Source organism: Primulina eburnea, chromosome 12 (genome assembly GCF_022965805.1).
Source record: "Primulina eburnea isolate SZY01 chromosome 12, ASM2296580v1, whole genome shotgun sequence".
Classification (NCBI taxonomy): Eukaryota; Viridiplantae; Streptophyta; class Magnoliopsida; order Lamiales; family Gesneriaceae; genus Primulina; species Primulina eburnea.
In genome coordinates this window covers 2,086,096-2,103,470 of record NC_133112.1, presented here as the reverse complement: position 1 = coordinate 2,103,470, position 17,375 = coordinate 2,086,096, and the positions used below count along the sequence as shown (strand labels likewise).

The following is a 17,375-nucleotide window of genomic DNA, read 5'->3' as shown; positions in this document are numbered from 1 at the left end:
ACGTTTGATTTTAATTAATTATTTATTTTACTAAAGAACTTCATTCAACTTCCTTCATTTATGAGAAGAAATTTGAGAAAGAGAGGTGTGAAAACGAGTCTTTGAAACAAGTTGCATGCTTAACAACTAAGTCACGTTATTTAATTTTAATGAATTATTTCAGAGTAATATTTTTATTATTTCAGTTGTGTAGAAAACATAGCAATAGTCCCAATATATAATTTTTTTTATCATTAAAAGCATCCACCTGTAATATGTCAAAAACTGAATATAACTGCCCGCAATCCAATTATTTTCAACTTAAAAAAAATCGATTTTATTGAGGTGTAATTTACAAATTTTTCTACACAACTTTTGTTCTTATTTTTTTAAAATAATAAATTATTTTTATATAATTTTAAAAACACCAGTCGCAGCACGTAGCTAGTGAGAAAACTCCTAGACTTGATAATACGCGTTGATATTTATGTGAGCAAGTTGCTAATCAGACAATACTTATTTGGTGAAGTTTATTACCAATTACTAATCCAGACATAGTTGGTGTATTATTTTAATTTTTTTATATAAATTTTTTTGCAAAATTGTCATTTTTTTGTGAAAATTTATGAAGAAATGAAAAGGATATATAAGTTTAGGAGATCGAGTAATATGTTATTTTGGATGATAATAATTTGTCAAAAGAATTTGTATTATTGGATTTTTTTTTTTTTTGATTGATCAATAAGTTCGTGAAGAATAGAAAATCAATCTCCCCATTAATCCATCCATTATGGATGCCATGCCTTCCACGACACTGGAAAATATTTATTAGTGGCGGAATCTGTTCAGGGGCCAATCCATACCTAAAATATAAAATATAAAATATAAATATAAATAATAATATATATATATATATATATATATTTCCAAGGTCGACGGAACGGATAAATTCACACTTATAAATAGCAAACTTCAGCCATGCCCTACACCATCTCATATCCAATCAATAAGTCTCCACCTATAACCACTGTCAATTAGCATGGCGGAAGAAAAGCACCACCACCACCACCGCCTCTTCCACCACAAGAAGGAGGAAGAGCAGCCAGTTGAGGCGGTGGTGTACTCGGAAACCGCCTACGGGGTTGATGCTGAGGGCCAACGCTACGAGACTACAGAAACCGTTGGTCACGTTTCAACTCAACTAGATTATGAGAAAGAACGAAAGGCTCATCAGGGCAAGGAACACCTCGGTGAGCTGGGAACTGTGGCTGCTGGTGCTTATGCCTTGGTAAATTCCTTAATTATTGCCTAAAATTTCATGTTATTCTCAACTTACCATGCATGATATTAGATCATGGAATAATACAAGATTTTAACATTAGTAGATTTGATATAAGTTGGATGAATTAGCTTGTTTGAATGAATAAAATTCAAGGAGAATTTAAATTCACTTTATATCAAGTTATGCAATTTCATTGAAAATTATGACTGATTTACAACTAGGATGAGCGTTATTTGAAATTCATCAATCAAACATTTCCCAGATCAAATCTCTCTCTAAATTAAATTCATCAATCCAATCGCAAACGTATTATTTTGACATGACATCGCAAGATTGAGGTTCACACAAATGAATTCTTCTTGTATGCATCAATGATACATCTAACTAATTCTCATATATATAATCTTACAAAATAATTACCTCTAATTCTAAGGAGACTACATTGTATGATTATACAACTTATTATTCAGTCGGGATATATATGACATTAGGCTCTCTCTTTAAATAAAATTTAATAAAAATAATAATGGATCGTTCATTTTGTGATCAAATCGGTGAAATCCAGTGTCTGGGAACCCCCATCAGCTTCATCACCCTAAATACAATTATATATAGGTAATCAAATAATAATCATTTACCAAATTATATTATGTTGAAAAACTCAATTACCAGTATATAATTTTGGCATATTTACATGAAAATGATCAGTATGAGAAGCATCAGGCCAAGAAGGACCCGGAGCACAAGCACAGGCACAAAATACAGGAGGAGATTGCGACCGCCGTGGCAGTGGGAGCCGGTGGCTACACATTCCACGAGCATCACCAGAAAAAGGAAGCTAAACATGAACAAGAAAAGGCTGAGGGAAAGCACCACCACCACCATTAGTTATTTTTGCCCTCCCACAAATTTTATATGCCATTATAATTTGGTTCTTACATATTGTCACATTCTATTTCATCCTACTCTAAATAAAAATTGTGCTGTGTGGGTCTCTGTTGTTATATGTATGTGTATTTATAAAGAAAAATGGTTTTTTGGTCACCTAATTTTTTCACTGTGTGATTTTGGCATTCTATGTTATCAAATTTTAATTTTAATGTTATACTTTTTAAATTTTTGACAATTCTAAATATTTTTCCATCACGAGTATTGATTTGACACATACATGTCAGCACAACCTCATCATTTAATTTCCTTGGTATCCTGTACATTAATGGATATCATATCAAGCTGGAAATATAGCAGAAAATATATATAAACAGCCTTTATAAAGTCATCATTTCTAAAACATATACATGATTAGTGAAAAATGTGCATCAACCATTATTGGGCCGGGTCAAAGCCCATTTTCAAGCATGGGTTACAGCCCAGTAAGTAAGCATGAAAGGCCAGCACTCAAGAGTGAATCTGAATGGCCCAAAAACAATTCAGCCCCAAATGAGACGACCCTCCATTCATAAGAAACAATAACATTTCATTCGAGCGCGCCCAAAATTTCATCGTGCCCCTTTGTGTTTCGCAGTGCCTCCAGCCTCGTCGGCTCGCTTGATTTACGGTGTTCTTGATGTTGCGGTCATGGTTAGGACTAGCCAAAAGAGTTTTACTAGGAGTGGAATCCTGGGAGTCACCATTTGGCCTTTTTTCGGGTATTTAATTTGTGGGAGATTGAATGTTATGTCTGTTCACGTGGAATAAGCTTGAAGAAAGTTGGTGTTACATATAGAAGAGATTAATCCAAAGGTTATATCTGTTCATGTGGAATGTGTTTCAGCTGAATAATAAATTCATTTTTCAAATATAAATATGAGCCAAATGTTTGGTAACTGAAATTTGATCGACAATTAATGTGAAATATTTGGTGCAGAGATGTACATTATTTAGATGCAATCTTGATGTAGTGTCTTAATGGTATAATCTCATTTTTTGACTTCTTTGTATAACATACATATATACGGATTGTTTCACACTGCCTGCACGGGCAATGAACGGTCTGGATCACTCCACATGAGTGATCCGGGCCTATCTCTCTGTAAAAAAAAATAAAAAATTGACTCGAAAAAATCCGAGCCGTTAGATCGACCTTTGCGGGCACTGCCTGCAGAAGTAGGGTCGAGTTAACCCATATATACAAAGCGATAACGATTTCATTAAATGCAGAAACTTTAATGAATTATTTCTTATGATTCTCTGACATTAACCAATGAAATCAAAGATGATTTTAACCTTTTTAAAAATTTATTATTTTTTGAAAAAATAAAAATAAACCCTCCATATTTACATCAGTGTGGCTAACAAGTAATTTACTTTAAATATTTAAAAATGAAGTACAAATTTACGGTATTTTTTTTCCTTGTTTCCATTATGTAGAAGCATAGCAATATATGATTTTTTAATATAAAAATTCAATTTTCTTATTTTCAAAAGCATCCACTGTAATATGTCAAAAACTGAACATAAGTACTGGCGATCCAATTATTTTATGATCTTGACGAATGTATATAATATTGATCACCAAAATCAAATATTCATATGTATCTATTACCAAACATTAAATAGGATGAAATGACGAATACATAAGAACTCTCTCGATAAAAAAATATATGATACTAAAAATATCCTAAATATGAGATTCCACTCAAATGACAAATATTACAATGAATATTTACACTTGTTATATTGTATATATTTTGTCATTAGTCAGTATTTTTTGGTGTTACGACAACATTTCAGTAAAATGTTATTAAAATTGAAAAAATATTCAATTGCATAACTCAAATCGTAAATTAATCGATAACAAAACAATAATAAAAAATGCATAATTACGATATCGAAAATATAATTTTCCACGTAATTGGAAGACTAGACTTGATCATAATACACATAACAATTTATGTTAGCAGACCAAACAATAATATTTTGGTGGAGTCACTATTATCATTTACTAATCCAGACAGAACTAAGATTTAATAATTAACTCTTTTGAATTGTGATGATATATAACGAGTCACTTTAAGTCGAGGTGTAAAAATTTACAGCATTATATTAAATTTGTCTTAAAAAATTTGTAAGATTGTCATTTTTGTGAAAAATTATAAAACAAATAAAATTAAGAGATCGATCGAGTAATGTGTTTTTTTTTCCTTCGATACAAAGGAATTTGCATTATTGGATTTTGATTGATGGATTGATTCGTTTGTGCATATTTGTCAAAATGAGAATACATTAAAGATAATATATAAAAGGAATACATTAAAGATGGAATACATTAAAGACCCGTGAAGAATATAAAATTCCAATCTGCCCAATTAATCCATGACATGCCCTCCACGATACTCACGATACATTGAAAAGATAATGTTTATCATGAATATGACGAAGTTTTCTAGGTAAACGAGTGTTCATTAATTTGAACATTGCCGAGAACGACTACGTGTGATCGAGGGATATCAATGATTTTAGTGTCAAATATTTAAAAAGTTTGAGCACGCATATTTTTTGAGGAGAAAAACATATCTTCATATTTAGTGTTGCATTATTTGTCCTGACAAGCTATGAGACAAGATTCATTTAGTTACACCTTATTCACTCTGTTTTGAGATTTCAACTTGTTGGTTGTATACATATACTCAAAGACTTGGGATTCATTTCTTGGGAGAGAAATGTGACGTTATCGAGAGAGAATAATCCGCAATTTTGAAAGGAGTTCGAGTTGACGGATATTGAAGACGAGTTGTGCTCACCAAACGACGTTTACTAAATATGTTCGTCAGAGGTGTGATTAGAAAAAAAAAAGATAGTCTTTTATTTGAATAAGTCCTTGTATGATTGTAATTGTTTATATTTAGTAAATTTGCTTTATAGCTGAGCATTACCTCGTCGATATAGCTCGATTGGATCGAACCATGTTAAATTGCTTGTGTTCATATTTTGCTTTTAGTTTTATTATTTCTTAGTTGGGATAGTTGTAAAAACCCTGAAAATCCAAAATACTTAGTGGCATAAAAAAGTGATTTAGTGGCATAAAAATAGGGCTTAGGGGCTGAATAATCATGGAGAGTGGCTTGAGACATAAGATCATGGCATGTAGTTTGGTGTCTTATCAATTCTCTATAAAAGAGTATCAATTGTCATACATGAATCATATTTCACAAGCTTCCAAAACAATTCAACAACAAAACACTCGAACAACACTCTACTCATTTTCAAGCAAAAGTTTCGTCCAAGAAGCAAGCCAAGCAGCACCGAATTCTGAACAACACTCGACCCTTGTTTGAGCCAAGTTCAAATGTCAAAGAATATTATTTCGAGCAGCAAGTCATTCATACTTATTTCGATAAAAGAACAAATAGATGGCCTTATAAATATGTTTTAAAATAATGATGTTCCTGTTATTTTTGAAAACTCGAGCATACACTACACGTTTCACGATCTTTGATTTTGTATATATTTCGTTTCGCATGATCTCTATGCTATGCTATGAAATATTGAAAATGCACTGTTATGATTCGAATTAATTGTGGCAATAAAATTTCCGAAACCTGACAAGATAAGGTAAGGTCCCGATGCGGTGGGTTATAATAATCGATATATGGCCCCACTTCCTTATAAGAGTAACAACTATAGACTGATCGTTATATCATGGATAATGAGATGAATAACAATGCTTTGTATAAGTTGATGCTCCAATTACTATATGTTTTGATACATTGTTTCGAATTCTATTTCTCATGTGTTGATTCATGTTGTGACATGTTACCTTTGAACTCGAATTATATGTATATTTCGTATTTTTGTGTACGCTTGTCTTCCCACATATTGATTATTTTTCCAAACACTCACCCCCTTACTTCCCTCCCCAGATAAGGGCGAAGATCAAGTGGAAGAAGGTGAACAACACATTTTTGGGGTTAATGATCAAGTTCGAAACATAAAGTTTCAAGCATCGTTTTTAGTTGTATTTTTCTTATGTTATTGCTTACGCAATTGTGATATGCACTGTAAAAACAATTATGATTGTATAATAGATTGGCTTTTGACTATTTTATATACTACGTGGCTTGTTGTTTTACGATTTTAATTGTTAAACAACGTTGATAACGCGTATCGGTTTCGGGGTTGACAATAATCATAAAAAACTAAACAAAATAAGATAAAATTGGATCAATGGAGTTTATTTATTTTTATCTAAAAACATTATTGAATTGAGTACCATGCAGTTTAGCTACGTGTATGATCACTTTGGCTTCGTCGCTAAGAATAATTCTTTATTTATTGAATAAAAAACAGCAAATTCATATAATAATCCAAAAGAATATGTAAACAGTTATGATCTAGAAATTAAATTTCCAACGCCAACGGAACAACTAATTTCACCCTTATAAATAGCACACTCCAGCTATGTTTATACCATCTCATATACTCAATAAAATCTTGACCAGTTGAAATTTTTATATATACTCAGCATGCAAGAAGAGAAGCAACACCACCACCTCTTCCACCACAACAAGGAGGAAGAGAAGAAGCCGGTCGAGGCGGTGGTGTACTCTGAAACCGCCTACGGGGTTGATGGTGCGGGCCAACGCTACGAGACTACAGAAACCGTCGGCTACGCTACAACTCAACCAGATTTTGAGAAAGGGCGAAAGCCTCATCAGCGCAAGGAACACCACGGTGAGCTGGGAAATGCGACTACTGGTCCTATTGCCTTGGTAAATTCCTTGATTAAGTATTGCCCAAATTTCATGTTATTCTCATGACCTACCACGCACGACATTGGATCATGGAATAATACAAGATTTTAATATCAGTCAGATTTGATATCTAGAAAATTAATTAGTAACACAAATTAAAAATAACCGTGTAAATTAATGTACTGTTATTTTCTTCATTATTAATGTCTATGTAACGTGTTTACAGACCAGACTTGTTCCAGATATTCTTTGTGTAATAGAAAATTCATACAATTGATCAATCTGAAATATGTAAATGTACTAGCTTGTAGCCAAATCAAACTCTCTATAATTAAATAAATGTACTAGCTAGTAGCCAAACCCTAATTACAATTAATGACTATACTCGAACCAATCAACGCAACCTTTTGCAAAAATAATAATAATAATGATAATCAATTTAATTAATTTTTGCTCGATCATTGTATTACGTTGAAAGATTCAATAATCACCTTGATCCGTCATCTTATCTCACATATATTAATTTTGACGTTTTACATGAAAATGGTCAGTATCAGAAGCATCAGGCCAAGAAGGACGAAGTGCACACGCAGAGGAACAAATTAGACGAGCAGATTGCGACGGCGGTGACGATGGGAGGCGGTGGCTACGCATTCCTGGAGAATCATGAGAAGAAGGAATCTAAACATGCATGAGCAAGAAAAGGCCGGGGGAAAGCACCACCACCACAATCCATCCTACTCTAAATAAAAGATTGTGCTTGTGGGTCTCTCTTGTTATATATACATGCATGTTGTTATATAAAAGAAATATGTTATTGAGTGTTCATGTGGTATTATGCCATGCATCATTCACATATGGTGTCAATAAAGCTCTTATATAAATGTTTTTGTCTATTAATAAATATCAAACTGAAAACATGGCAGAGAATATATATAAGCAGCATTCATGAATTCGTCATTTCTAAAATCTACACATGATCACTAGTACGAAAAATGTGCATGGACGAGAGGCTACGGTGATGGCTTAATAAGGCCAGCCGAGTGAAGTAAGCATGAAAAGCCAGCACTCGTGAGTGATTATCCGAATGGCTCGACAACAATCAATCACCAAATGAGACCTTCCATTCAGAAAAGCAATAACATTTCATTCGACCACGACTTTAGCTCCAGAAACGTGCCCAAACATTCCATCTTGCCCCCTTCGTGTTTCGCAGTATTTCCAGCATCGTTGGCTGGCTTGATTTGTGGCGTTCTTGACATTGCGGTCACGGTTAGGACAAGCCATGGGAGTGTCAGTAGGAGTGGAATCTTGGGAGTTACCATTTTGCATTTTTTCGGGAATTTAATTCTTGGGAAAGTGAAATGTTATGTCTGTTGTGGAATGAGTTTGAGTGGGAGCAAATTGGTGTTACGTGTTGAGATAGGTTAAGCCCAAAGATATAGTGCGACTTTCCATTGGGCTTGCCCCCGAGGATTTGTCACATTTTTTTGAGTATTAAATACATTTTTCAATTCAATATAAATACGAGCAACCAAAAGTTTGGGAACTGAAATTGATTGACAATTAATTCGAAATATATATGATTTCATTCATCGGTGGACCAATGGTTCGGTGCAAAGCAATATCGACTTAATTGTATAAATAACATACATATATACCGGCCCTAGTAGATTTTGTGTAGAACTTACTCACACATAATTTTATAATACACACGCACACGCACACGCACACGAACACGAACTAAAAAATATAATGTTTGGGCGATGTATCTAAAGCTCACATCGGAATTTAATTCCTCGAGGGCTAACAACTTAACATTTTAGATGTATAAGGTCGTGTCTGCTTAAGTGACACTTAATCTAGCTCAAACTCTTGTATGTTTAAGTTTGATTAAACAATTATTTTTTATAACACACATTTTTTTATATTATATATATTTCCGAATGAAAAGGATATTTCTTTTCATTTTTAATAAGTCGATATATCCTTCCAAATTTGTGTGAGTAGAAATGCTTCACTATGTTCTATCATGGTATTCCATATTTATATTATGTTCTTACCAGAAAATTTTAAAAATTAAAACGTTACCGAGTATTATTCAATGAGAATATTAAACCTGGAGGCTTCTAAATTAATATTTGGTTCACAGCTCATGAAAGTGACTGGCCAACTGGGATGGCGTAATGGTGGGGCCCATATGTCAGCGTGGCTTGTTTAAGACCGTCGATCTCTTTCGGTGGATGCGGCGAAACATTCCAGCACCAATTTAATCTACGGGCTAATATCGAGCTCCATGGGTGTGAAATTTTTGTCAGTGAGTGTGTTTTTTTTAATGTATGTGTTTTCTAAAACATATTTATAATAATGATATTAATAATTTATTTATATGATTTGGACAGAATAACTAAGATTGATAAATAAATATATATTTATTAAATTATAATTGATTTAACGAAATACACAAGACTAAAAATATCACAAACCAATATTTAAATGACTAAAATTAACATTTTGTTGGAGTTATATATAACATGTTATTTTTTTCTTATTAATGCATTAATTTTAATCATAAATTTCTTGTAATAAAAACTTCCCCAAAATAACATTTTATGTTCTTGTACTTTTATTTGAGCTTGGAGTTATATATTTTTTTTTTAAAAAAAATTATAACAAAACTATGTGATGCAGAGGGGTGTTCATCGGTCGGTTCGGTTCGGTTTTCGGTTTTTATTTCGGTTTTTTCGGTTTTCGGTTTTACAAATATATAATCCGATATCCGAACCATTTTTCTTCGGTTCGGTTCGGTTTTCTACCGAAATGGTTCGGTTATTTCGGTCGGTTATTTCGGTTTTGATACAATTATTTAAATTAATAATATAAATATACTATAAAATATAATATGTTATTTTTTAAAATGATTTCTTAGTAAAATATTTTAAATATAAAGTACAAATGAATTACATAAACAACAATCAACTAAGTATTATTCAAAATAATTCTTTATTCACTAATATCATCTCAATAAATAATATAAATAAAAATAAAATTATTAATTTAATTATATTTCGGTTTTTTCGGTCGTGCTGATCGAAACAAATTTTATAACTTAAAACAAAAATATTTCAATTTTAAAAAAAAATTATAAAAACCAAAAATAATTGTAATGCACATTAAAAGTAATTGTTAAGAATGAGCTTTTCTTTTAGTTCTAATAAAAGCTGGAAGGATAATCCTTACCACATTTTTTACCTTTCGTAAAAATGGTCCTTTTAAAGCAATACATTGTAAAGGACAATTTCTAGTTAACTGGTTCATCCAAACTCCATTAAAGAAATTAAAATCAGACCTTACGTACCTAGTTTATCTTTGGCCACACTAGCATCCATACAAAAATATATTTTTGACAAAAATTTATATGAGAAGGTTTCACATGTCGTATTTTATGAGATAGATCTTTTATTTGAGTTATCAATGAAAAATATTACTTTTTATTGTGAATATCTGTAGGGTTGACCCGTCTCACAGATAAAGATTCGTGAGACCGTCTCAGAAAAGATATACTCTATATTTTTATACACTTAACATAAAATTATATAATTTTATGTCTAGGAAATTCTTGGTATGATATAATTATATTTGAGTAGCTTTTTGTCACTAAAATTCTATATTTAAGGTTTTTATTATAATCTAATTTCTCTCAAAAGCATGATATATAATCTAGTTTCTCTCAAAAGCAATAATATTATGGTAAACATCCATGTGCTTTGAAAGACATTGAAGACATTGAAAATTAAAGATAATTATTACATAAAACTGTCAAATCAATATTATCTATACGATAATTACTATATATATATATATAATTATTACATAAAACTGTCAAATCAATATTATCTATACGATAATTACTATATATATATATATATATATATATATATATATATATAATAACTAACTTTTGGTGAAGTCGTTTTTATATTTTAAATTTGTCCTTTTATGTCATTTTTAGTTAATTTATGGTTTCCTTAGTACAAAATTTATTTTAAAAAATAATTATATATCAAGAATTATATAAAATATTTGATCTAAATGTATCATTTAAAAATTATAACACACACAACAATAATATAAAGATAATATTTTAAGAGTAAATGATGAATAAATCTCTAATCTCATATTTTTACTTGTATTCAATCTTTGTCTAACAAAAAATGTTTCTGTACTCACGACAATCACATATGTTTTTTCGTATGAAATTTGGTACAAAAAATTAAAAATTTGAAATATATGATATTAGTGTACATGTTTCAGATGTGATAATAATATATGATTTTTGAATACTCTTGTATTGATATAAATAATAAAAAGAGATATAAAAAATAAAAATATGATACTAATATATAATATTCATATTCAAGTGTTAAATGTTTTAGATCTGATATTCATATATTATTTTTGAATATCCAAACATATAAAACAAGTATTCATATTAATGACACGTGTTACAGATGAAAATCGGTAAATATTAAAAATATGATATTAATATATGATATCTGAGTACTCAAACAAATGTATCAAATTTTGATATAATATAGTTATTCAAATTTTATATTAAAAGAATTATCTTTTGTACTAAATTTGAAATAGTTAGTACTCAAATATAATATATCAATATCAAATGTTTAATTTTTCGTACTAAATTTAATCCGGACATAGACTTGGGAATGCACCGATATTTTTTGTGTGAATCATAAAAGTGAAGAAAAGTTTTTCGTCACATTACTTATGTTTGAATTCATAGGTTTACCATCAAATCTACCATATTTTAATGTTTCATTCACGCAAACGGTGATGAAGCGCGTGAGTTACAGTGATCACCGACAGTCCACTGCATACGTGGATGTACGTTGGTCCTTAGATGCTGTACATCACCTTTGTTGGATTGGCAAAGGGATTTTATTTTATTTATTTTAATAAAAACTTCACAAAAATCACGATCACAATCATGGGTCTGTTTGACTTTTTACGATTGACTGTTGGAAAGCTGCAATTAATTTTTTTAAAATTATGTCACATTAAATAATCAATACTTTCTCGCAAAATTTCATATAATTATTTTATAATTTCTCATTGAAACATTTTCCACACCACTTTCATGTTATCTACATAATTATTATATTATATTTCACCCGAAGACAGCTGTATTTTTAAATTTGTAACCTCGTAGGTTTAGAAGGTTGTTTATTTATGTTTGTTCACGATCATCATATTTGTGATTATTTGACTGTACAGTGTACATATATTGGTTCATCAAACTTGTTTTTTTTTTTCGGTAATTTAATTGTTCTTTCAAAGAATAACGATCCCTAAAACATGAAATGCTAACTATTGATTTAAACAACTATGCAATCAAAGTTAATATAATGTTAGTTATCTTACGTCGATTGAAGTTGTATATATGAATTTGGACAATACTCTTTTTTTAATGTTTTCTGGGTTGGGTTAGATCCATGTCTTAATCTTAACATTGTGTTGGATACATATTTTCGATCTTGACCAAGGCTACTGTCATGTGGTTAGACTATCCCATATATAGTTGGATCACTTATAAACTTTACGCTCCAGATGTCCAGATGTTTATTACTGGGCATGAGTGGTTTGTTATTTGTCTTACATCGATTGAATAAAATTTCTGAGAGTTGGATGTATGAAATTGAACAATCCTCCTTTTTGAACTAGTTTTTGTGGTTAATTTAGATCTAAGTTTTAATATTAACATATACAAAGTTTCGTTTTTTTTTTGTTGAGAGGGGATTGTTACAATTAATTTTCGAAACCGAAACATCATCCCATATTTGGGATTTTGGTACTAGATGGAATACAATTCGTTAAGATAACAAGACAAGGGATATAATTAAATTAAGTTCATTTGACCAAGTTAAACATCAACATTAATAAAAGCAACGCACGTAAGAAGATGCCATTGAATATATATATATAAAAAAAGAGGGACTCCGATCTAAATAACATGATTCTATTAATAATAACTTATGTGGTTCGAGATAGCACATTAACTAGTATAAGAGCGGGTCTCATGTGAGACCATCTCACGAATTATAATCTGTGAGACGAGTATCATATTCACAATAAAAAGTAATACTTTTAGCTTTAAAAATAATATTTTTTAATGGATAACTCATATAAAAGATCTGTCTCACAAATACGACTCGTGAGACCGTTTGACACAAATTTTTGTCTTAGTTATAAACTTTTAATCTTCATTTAGTCGCTTATAATTAGGCAGTATGTCAGAAATTATATATATATATATATATATATATATATATATATATATATATATATATATATATATATATGATTTAGGAAGAGAAGTGATGCAATGGCACCGCCAGTATATATGACAGAATCATGAAAACAGTGGATCAAAATATGGACAAAATTTGTGAAAATACAATTTAGTGCAAGGTGGTTAGAACAAGCATGCTTTCCTTGTCGTGCTCGACCTAATGAGTCCTTTTGAATAACTAAACCACTAAAACAAATTCGAGTTACCGACTACTATGGAATGACATAGAGCCACCCGATCCATTTAATTGACAGCTAAATCGTCTACCAAATATATTTGTACCATATCTAATTTAAGAGAGGCTACCTATATATTATTATACTTTTGTAGAATAAATGAAGATTTTTATTGAAGTTTTGTCTTGATTTCAAATCCACTTATATGAGCATGTAATATTTAAGACTAAATAGAAAATTTTATATATAAAAAATGTCGAATGCCAATTATAATATATTCAAGTTTGGCAAAAACTTGTGTGAGACGGTCTTACGGGTCATAGTTTCAGAGACAGATCTCTTATTTGGGTCATCCATAAAAAAATATTACTTTTTACGCTCAGAGTATTTCTTTTTATTGTGAATATCGGTAGGGTTGACCCGTCTAATATATAAAAATCGTAAGATCGTTTTATAAGAGACCTACTCTTCAAGTTTTAGATCACAATGACTTCCAACTATATCAAGAAGTATGGAACGAGGAAATTTTATAAATATAAGAATAATTTTTTTCCCAGCGGTTATTCACCAAACTGAATACGAAAATAGAAATGATTAATTTAAATGGATTCTCAACAATTGTTTTAATAACAACAAATAAGAAAAATGATATATATTATATCGTGGCAATATAAATTAACCTTTACAAAGATAACTTTAAAAAAGTGAATAATACCGCTCTGTTAGCAATCAAACGAAGATAGAAATAATTAACTTCAACAACTATATGTAGGGATGCTCGTACGACATCATTACCTCACAATCAAGGATACATAACAGACAACAAATGAAGAATACAAGGTTAGAGCTAGGTACCAAGAAATTAATCCAATCATTCAATATATTTTCCATCGACAATGTCCATCTCTGTGCTCAATAATGACGTGATATTTATATATTGGATATACAATTTTAATATATTTCATCACATCTAATAGATGAGTGTCACATCATTTATGGACGTAAATGTATTTATGGTTGGGGAAGTAGAATTTTTGTTTTCTACTTATTTTATTCCATTGATCAACTTATGTGGAACGAATATAAATTTGAAAAAAATTATATTTGGAGGTGTCGCGTAAAGAAGCATTGAAGAATGGTGGACCACTTCCTTGAATTTTTTTTACTAGAAAAACTCCAATGCGGGTACACATGCTTCATCTTCGAATATTTTTATTTTATGTGCAGACCTTACTATTTATTTAGTTATTAATATTACCTAATGTTGATTTATTTACACCTTTTTGAGTGTAACATTAAATCAATTGAGATTGTATAATTTAGATGTAAAAATCTGGTTGTCAACTGTCTCCTAGACAATATAGTACATGACATGAACCATTAACCTTTACCTCAAAATTCACAATTATTTAAAATGTCTATGAGCAATTGCAAAAAGTAGATAAAATTACAAAATCTCATGTGTAGATCAATTTATTAAATGTATACATATATATATAGCCAACCTACTTAGTGGGATATAGACTTGTGTGTTGTTAATAGAAGTGGCTGCAAAAACTAATGATTACCAATCTAAATGTGGCTAAATATGTACCAAAAATAAGGAGAAACTTGAAAATTGAGTCGAGGGGTTATCAATTATCTCCATACCCTAAGTGGTGGTTGTTTACTTTTTAAAGTGGGGTAATAGAAAATCATATCAGGTATCATTGCTCTACACTTTTCACATAGGCTGTAATTTGCATTTAAGCAAAGTTTTGCTTTATCATAAATATTTATTTAGTACTTAGTTTTTTCTGAGTTCCACAATTGAACAAGTTAAAACTTAATATCTTCTGAGGTTGAGTTAAAACCCTGTTAAACAGGTTGTAGAGAGGGACGAGTCCGAGACAACGGGTCCAATGACCGGTCCGAAGCGAGTCTTAAGTTTGAATGGACCTATGCCGTATGTATAAATATATTATATACTATTATGAATAGTAGGTGTACAATCTTTTTATATCATACGATGATTAATATGATATAGGACTATGATATTATGATATATAAATACTATAATATAAAACGAATATAAAAAACAAAAGTGACTATACTGTACATATTAGGTAATATGGTATTCTTGCATTTTATAAGTCTCAGCCTATAAATGTATATATATTATAATATAAATTATACTTTTTTATTTTTTTTATAATTTCCTAAATATGGGTGGGGAGGGCTCGAACCCGAGCCACTATACAGAAGCAAGAAGGTGAGACCACTTGAATTAAAGCCCGATCTCTTAGTTTTTTTAATTAAACGTGTGGGTCCAAATCGGGTTGAACGGAATGGAATGAGATGGCGGCGGGATATGTTTAAAAAAGAACGAGACAAGTTTGGGTCTAGTGTCCTAATTTTCTTTAGCGGGGCAAGTCTCAGGTTTGACCAAACATATTCCGTTGTCATCCCCACATCAGGGGTGGAGCCAAAGGCTCCTATATCAGGGCTTTAGTCCGGGTGACTCAATTTTTTTTTAAAAAAAATTACATGTAAATTTTATATAATTTTGAAATAATATAATATTAGCTCGGGTAAATCAATTTAATATATTAAAAAATTATAGAGTTTAAAATTTTAGTCCGGACGGAACCATATTTCTGGCTCCACCACTGCCCCACATACAAGTGTTTACGTTTTGTATGATTTTTTTTTACACGCACATAACATTTTCCAGAATTTTCTCAATTATACATTTACAAACAAAGGGACAAAACATGATACACTCTGATTAGACTAACTCAATTTTTAAAACACGATTTGTTCGAATTATTATATTTTTTTCACAGTTACACTCTTATTTTAAAATAAAAAATAAATATATCTCATTGCCAGCTCAACAAATATTTTATTAATATTTTTTTTAGTCAAGTCAAAATGGGTGATCGGATTGTATATGGCATTCTATAGATTAGTGTATAATTTAGTTGACAATTACTGAGCATCCATCCATCCATCTATCCACGCTAAAACCGTGAAACACAATCCCACAAGGAAAGTAGAAGCAAACAAACATCCTATCCCCTTTGGATTTTGGATAGTTTTCATTTTAATTTTTGTTACCTTATATATATACACACACACATCACGCATGACAAAACAATGAAAACATTTTTTATTTCAAAATATATAAAAACAACACATTTAATAATATTCATAATATTTTTTAACAAAGAGTGATAATTTTTTTTAACATGATTTAAATTTTTTAGACATTGAAGATGTCATTTTCTTAAATAAATAATTGACCAACGTTATTTTGCAAATTTTCTCAAAATATAATAATAATAATAATAACACCATTTATAACAAAAATTATAATTCTAGTTAAAAGGTAAGTGGTTTGTATAATTTGATAGCAATACTTTAAAAGAACTTGTTACGTCAATAAAATCTATATCTATTGAATGAACATAGATTTGTTTTTATGTTCAATAATTTTTAAAATATACAAAAACTTACTTAACATATATTAATTTCAATCTATCAAAGTTTTGAATTTGAAAAATTATTTTAATTCATTTTTTCCACATATCCATGTTTGAGTGAGCCTATGTTACACCGGAAGTCTTACTCTCGATATGTTTGTATAAGATGATCGATCGATCGATCGATCATCTTACTGTAAATTAAAAATTATCGATGAACCTCACATTTTTTGTTTTCAAATGAGATGATCAGCTTATCATTTTATATATATAAAAAATATCTCTCGATATAACATAGACTCATCTTCCATGCAGTTTTTTCGTCCATAAGTGATAAATGTTTAGATCTATATTATATAGAGTGTATTTTACTTTGATTGTAATAATAATGATAATAATTGTTATATATAA

General features: G+C 30.3%; 2 protein-coding genes across 2 annotated transcripts; both read left to right on the top strand.

Annotated features, from left to right (window-relative positions):
- The first annotated feature begins 969 nt into the window (after positions 1-969).
- On the top strand, positions 970-2,305 carry LOC140807204 (uncharacterized). Its single transcript, XM_073163949.1, has 2 exons — positions 970-1,267; positions 1,970-2,305. Exons 1-2 carry the CDS (start codon positions 1,019-1,021, stop codon positions 2,147-2,149), a joined length of 429 nt encoding a protein of 142 aa, XP_073020050.1. The 5' UTR covers positions 970-1,018; the 3' UTR covers positions 2,150-2,305.
- Positions 2,306-6,667: 4,362 nt separating this feature from the next.
- On the top strand, positions 6,668-7,838 carry LOC140808311 (abscisic stress-ripening protein 2-like). The gene is made up of 2 exons (XM_073165401.1): positions 6,668-6,972; positions 7,506-7,838. Exons 1-2 carry the CDS (start codon positions 6,727-6,729, stop codon positions 7,647-7,649), a joined length of 390 nt encoding a protein of 129 aa, XP_073021502.1. The 5' UTR covers positions 6,668-6,726; the 3' UTR covers positions 7,650-7,838.
- The last annotated feature ends 9,537 nt before the right edge of the window (positions 7,839-17,375 follow it).

Bases quoted from the DNA above. Each gene is read 5' to 3' on its own strand.
- LOC140807204 (XM_073163949.1), top strand. From the start codon at position 1,019: ATGGCGGAAGAAAAGCACCACCACCACCACCGCCTCTTCCACCACAAG. The intron at 1,268-1,969 runs GTAAATTCCTTA...GAAAATGATCAG, and splicing joins CTGCTGGTGCTTATGCCTTG to TATGAGAAGCATCAGGCCAA.
- LOC140808311 (XM_073165401.1), top strand. From the start codon at position 6,727: ATGCAAGAAGAGAAGCAACACCACCACCTCTTCCACCACAACAAGGAG. The intron at 6,973-7,505 runs GTAAATTCCTTG...GAAAATGGTCAG, and splicing joins CTACTGGTCCTATTGCCTTG to TATCAGAAGCATCAGGCCAA.